The 5,477-nt window shown below is 40.5% G+C and overlaps 1 protein-coding gene across 1 annotated transcript; it reads left to right on the top strand.

Moving 5' to 3' along the window:
* Positions 1 to 1,226: 1,226 nt before the first annotated feature.
* Positions 1,227 to 5,457, top strand: LOC109897460 (5-hydroxyisourate hydrolase). The gene is made up of 4 exons (XM_020491950.2): positions 1,227 to 1,469; positions 2,139 to 2,284; positions 4,755 to 4,890; positions 5,029 to 5,457. Exons 2-4 carry the CDS (start codon positions 2,148 to 2,150, stop codon positions 5,116 to 5,118), a joined length of 363 nt encoding a protein of 120 aa, XP_020347539.1. The 5' UTR covers positions 1,227 to 1,469; positions 2,139 to 2,147; the 3' UTR covers positions 5,119 to 5,457.
* Positions 5,458 to 5,477: the final 20 nt, after the last annotated feature.

The raw sequence follows: 5,477 nt of genomic DNA, 5'->3' as shown, positions 1-5,477 counted from the left end.
TTGAGGAGGGATTTGGTTGATTGAGTTATTTTGGGAACCATTACGGCTGGTGTCAAACTTAGGGGGTGCTTCAATGTCACAACTGAACTATTGTTCATTGTAAGTAGTCATAACAATTGTCAATAATGCTAACGTTACTGTATAACGTTCTACTCATAGAAATGTATTCTGTTTCTATGGTTTTACTATACCATGGTGATTGTTTGAAAACAACAGTTGAAAAAAGTACATTTCACTTTCTAAGCAGCAAGAAAATGATTCAAGACTGTTTTTATGTACTCTGAAAAAAGAAAGAACATTGAAGATATGATGATCCCTTATACAACTTGATGAATTGACTTACAATTGACATTTTTCTTGTTATATTCCCATTCATTCATTATATAAAACATTTTGCTTTTACTTTGCGTTATTATATAGTAGGGCTGTCAGAGTTAATCAGTTAACTCGAGTTAACTTTTTATAATTTTAGTGCACTTTTTAAAATCGTGATTAATCGCATTGAAAAAAAAAAGGAAAATATCCAACATACATAAAAACAACAATGTTATGTCAAAACAAGTTGACATTGAGGTTAAGGAAAGCTTACCAGTACTTTGGACAAAATCAAGACGCCAATATTCTTAAAATGCTTTTTGTATGAACATTCTTAAAATTACAGCTCAATTTGATCAAATTCTGAATTTGAGGTTGTGATTAATCGCTGCAAATCCTGCTATTAACTCAATTGCATTTCTTAAAATCGTTTGACAGCCCTATTATGTTTAATGAAGCCAGGTGGCTCTTTGTGTTTAATAAATACTAAATGTGAACTATACATTGTGATAGTAGGCTTAGTAAATGTACAACTATGTTCATATAACTGAGTGGTTCAGTTCATTTGACCGTACATTAGAGGAGTAGCCTAGGCCTAGAAAAGTGGTAGCTTATTGATTTCCATTGTTCTCTGTACCCCACTCACTAATTCACCTGACTTGTACAGTATATTCATAAACCAAGTTGTTAACAATTAGCCCAGTGGTTTGGACATTATTATATATATATTTTTTATCTGTGGACTATTCCAATTTGATTGTGCATTGTCTCTTATCTTGTTATGGGCAATTAAGTCGGACACACAACCACAATAAACACTTTATCAACCATGTTGCCAAACTTTGTCAATATTGACAAGATTAGGAACAGTAAACTTAGGTTATTTTAGAGATAGGTCTGGTCAACCTTTGGCACCTGACGTTTGTTTGCGCATAGTGAATCCAGAGTGAGTTGCCCTCGCAAAGGATGAAAATGAACGATTACTATTCTGTCTTGTTTGATACAACTGCACTACGAGTGAGTGTTGAGACCCAAATAAACTCTAGTTTCATATTGGCTGTAGAAGTAAAACAACAAGTTATCCGCGTCGAGGAGGACTACACAGCGGCACACAAGGTCCCCTAAATCAAGCCGCAATTCTGCATTGTAACCAGGTATTTACTCATAAAACAGTTTATTAATAACATACAACAATTATTTTTTACGAAGCAACTACACTATTAATGTAGCTTAATTTGTTTAGCCTATTTATTGTGCCCAAGCAAAACCATTGAGTATAATTAAATCAAATGACGTCTCAGCAATTGACCGTCTGCCTATAGCCTACGTACTGATAATTTGGTAAAATCATAAAATAAGTATTTGATCATGTAGTGTCTTTGGGTGTCTGGAAAAGTTCTCAACAGTCTGTCAGTACAATTGCTATTGAACGGATGGACAAATATTTTTTTTCTCAAAGACTAAAATACACATATGAATAGCTTATTCCATTTACACTAAACGGTGCTCTGCTATTCTTTACGTAAAACGGAGGCTTCACTGAAGCAAGTGTGCAAAAGAAACAAAGTGACTTGTAAACACATATAGTGGCAAAGACTATGAAGAATAAACATAGGAAAGTAGGTGTTTCAGCCTGTTAAAAGTTTTATAAACATTCAAATGAAAACCAAAGGTATTGGCTATTCTCCCATTATAAACAATGTATATGAACAAAAAGTAAAGGCAACTAAATAAATAGTTTTTTGTATTATTATCATCAGAAACTAACACTGAAATATGACTGTAGGACCATCATCACTCCCATGTTGTATCTTTCTCCACAGTCTTCAGAGATGTCTTCCACACTTCCAAACAGCCCCCTGACCACCTATGTGTTGAACACAGGTGACGGAGTCCCAGGGGCAAGAATGGCCCTCAGTCTGCACCGACTGGACTCACCCCTAGTCATCTGGAACCTGGTGACTGTGGGGTAGGGTGAATAGCTAGCTGCCTGATATAATCCTACTAACTAGTGACTGTGGGGTAGGGTGAATAGCTAGCTGCCTGATATAATCCTACTACCTAGTGACTGTGGGGTAGGGTGAACAGCTACCTGATATAGGCCTACTACCTAGTGACTGTGGGGTAGGGTGAATAGCTGCCTGATATAGTCCTACTACCTAGTGACTGTGGGGTAGAGTGAATAGCTTGCTGCCTGATATAGGCCCACTACCTAGTGACTGTAGGGTAGAGTGAATAGCTAGCTGCCTGATATAGGCCTACTACCTAGTGACTGTGGGGTAGGGTGAACAGCTGCCTGATATAGTCCTACTACCTAGTGACTATGGGGTAGGGTGAACAGCTGCCTGATATAGTCCTACTACCTAGTGACTGTGGGGTAGAGTGAATAGCTAGCTGCCTGATATAATCCTACTACCTAGTGACTGTGGGGTAGGGTGAACATCTGCCTGATATAGGCCTACTACTGTCTCACTCCTCCCTTTGTGTGTTGCATATACCTTTAGGATTTAGTTAGCCTAGCTTTAGGCCTATTTGTGAAATGTTCACTGCTATTATTAATAGTGATCGACTGATAATGCATGGAGATGCACTACCTTTAGAGCCTCACAAACTTCTACAGAGGAACCATTAAGACCATCCTGTTTCTCCAGAGGGTGGTGCGGTCAGCCCAATGCCTTGCCTCCAGGACATCTACAACACCTTGTGTCACAGGAAGGTCATCAATGACCTCAGACAGACACCTGAGCCACGGCCTGTTCACCCTGCTACCATCTAGAAGACTGGAAAACATCTCCAAGCCATCAGACAAATAGTCAGCACTAGCTGACCTTCTCCCAGTACCCTACCCTGAACCTTAGTCACTGTTCTAGCCGCCAACCACCTGGCAAAAACGAAAATATTACTTTTACATAAGTATTCAGACCCTGTACTCAGTACATTGTTGAAGCACCTTTGGCTTGAGACTTCTTGGGTATGACGCTACAAGCTCGGCACACCTGTATTTGTGGAGTTTCTCCCATTCTTCTCTGCCGATCCTCTCAAGCTCTGTCAGGTTGGATGGGGAGTGTCGCTGCACAGCTATTTTCAGGTCTCCCCAGAGATGTTCGATTGGGTTCAAGTCCGGGGTCTGGCTGGGCCACTCTAGGACATTCAGAGACTTGTCCCGAAGCCAATCCTGTATTGTCTTGGCTGTATGGTTAGGGTCGTTGTCCTGTTGGATGGTGAACCTTAGCACCCAGTCTGAGGTCCTGAGCAGGTTTTCATAAAGGATCTCTCCCTTGACCCTGTCCCTGCCGCTGAAAAACATTCCCACAGCATGATGCTGCCACCACCATGCTTCACCATAGGGATGGTGCTTGGTTTCCTCTAGACGTGACGCTTGGCATTCAAGCCAAAGAGTTCAATATTGGTTTCATCAGACCGGAGAATCTTGTTGGTCATGGTCTGCGAGTCCTTTAGGTGCCTTTTGCCATACTCCAAGTGGGCTGTCATATGCCTTACTGAGGAATGGCTTCTGTCTGGCCACTACCATAAAGGCCTGATTGGTGGAGTGCTGAAGAGATGGTTGTCCATCTGGAAGTTTCTCCCATCTCAACAGAGGAACTCTGAAGCTCTGTCAGAGTGACCATTGGGTTCTTGGTCACCTCCATGACCAATGCCCTTCTCCCCTGATGGCTCAGTTTGTCTGGGCGGCCAGCTCTAGGAAGAGTCTTGGTGGCTCCAAAATTCTTCCATTTAAAAATGATGGAGGCCACTGTGTTCTTGGGGATCTTCAATGCTGCATACATGTTTTGTTACTCTCCTCCAGATCTGTGCCTTGACACAATACTGTCTCGAAGCTCAACGGACAATTCCTTCGACCTCATGGCTTGGTTTTTGCTCTGACATGCATTGTCAACTGTGGATCCTTATAGACAGGTGTGTGGTTTTCCAAATCATGTCCAATCAATTGAATTTACCACAGGTGGACTCCAATCATGTTGTAGAAACATCTCAAGGATGATCAATGGAAACAGGATGCACCTGAGCTCAATTTCGAGTCTCATAGCAAAGGTTCTGAATACTTATGTTTAATACATTTGCATTTTTTTTTTAAACATCTCAAAACCTGTTTGCGCTTTGTTATTATGAGGTATTGTATGTAGATTGATGAGGGGGAAAGTATTTAATCAATTTTAGAATAAGGCGTTACGTAACAAAATGTGGAAAAATTCAAGGGGTCTGAATACTTTCCAAATGCACTGTATCTACTGTATTCTGGTCAAACATAAGCATTTTACTGCACCTGCGATAACATCTGCAAAATATGTGTACACGGCCAATAATTGATTTATGCAATTAAAAAGATACAAACATACTAATTTTGGGCCATGTCAATTTTGAAACTTGAATATGTGACAAAAACCCGTGCAGAATCATCAACATTCTCATTATTTTAGAACCACCGACGAAGATGGTCGCTGTCCTGGACTCATCACTACAAAAGCGTTCACGCCTGGGATGTATAAGATGCGTTTTGAGACTGGACAATATTGGGAGAGTTTGGGTCAGAACTCCTTCTACCCATATGTTGAGGTAAGTGGGTATCAGCCATGGACGTATCAATACACCTACTAATACATTTGGCCTAGAGGAATTTCCGGCATTTTTTAAAGATTAAAACCAACAAACCCTTATTATGTTCTGTTTCTTTCTCTTTTTTTTCTTCAACAGATTGTCTTCACTATAACAAACCCCAACGAGAGATTCCACTTGCCCCTGCTCCTGAGCCGCTTCTCCTATAGCACGTACAGGGGAAGTTAGAGCCATCTCTCGTCTGAGCCTCTGCCCGCACTATACCATGGATGTGGTTAATCGAGCTAAAATGCTTACATGTCCAGTTGATACCTAAGTGGTCGAGTTACTGTAGTTTGAAATAGTCATAATGATGAACTGAAGTCAAATGGCTATCACGTGCTGAATATTTAGCTTTTTGTCTGTTCATCATGAATGTACACATTTTGTAATCTACCTGTCAAATTGCTCATCCATGATGCAATGTGCGTGTGTGTTTCTCAGCCAATCACAGAGCAAGATCGAGCTCCGCAGAGACTCAAAGTCGTCCTATTCGCGCATAAATGAAATAAAGTTAATTACATCTGTAAACTTGTAATTATTGAACA

This window comes from Oncorhynchus kisutch, linkage group LG10 (genome assembly GCF_002021735.2).
Source record: "Oncorhynchus kisutch isolate 150728-3 linkage group LG10, Okis_V2, whole genome shotgun sequence".
NCBI classification, from domain to species: domain Eukaryota; kingdom Metazoa; phylum Chordata; class Actinopteri; order Salmoniformes; family Salmonidae; genus Oncorhynchus; species Oncorhynchus kisutch.
This window is presented reverse-complemented; position numbering and strand designations above follow the sequence as displayed.

Bases quoted from the DNA above. Each gene is read 5' to 3' on its own strand.
- LOC109897460 (XM_020491950.2), top strand. From the start codon at position 2,148: ATGTCTTCCACACTTCCAAACAGCCCCCTGACCACCTATGTGTTGAAC. The intron at 2,285-4,754 runs GTAGGGTGAATA...TCATTATTTTAG, and splicing joins TGGAACCTGGTGACTGTGGG to AACCACCGACGAAGATGGTC. The intron at 4,891-5,028 runs GTAAGTGGGTAT...TTTCTTCAACAG, and splicing joins CCTTCTACCCATATGTTGAG to ATTGTCTTCACTATAACAAA.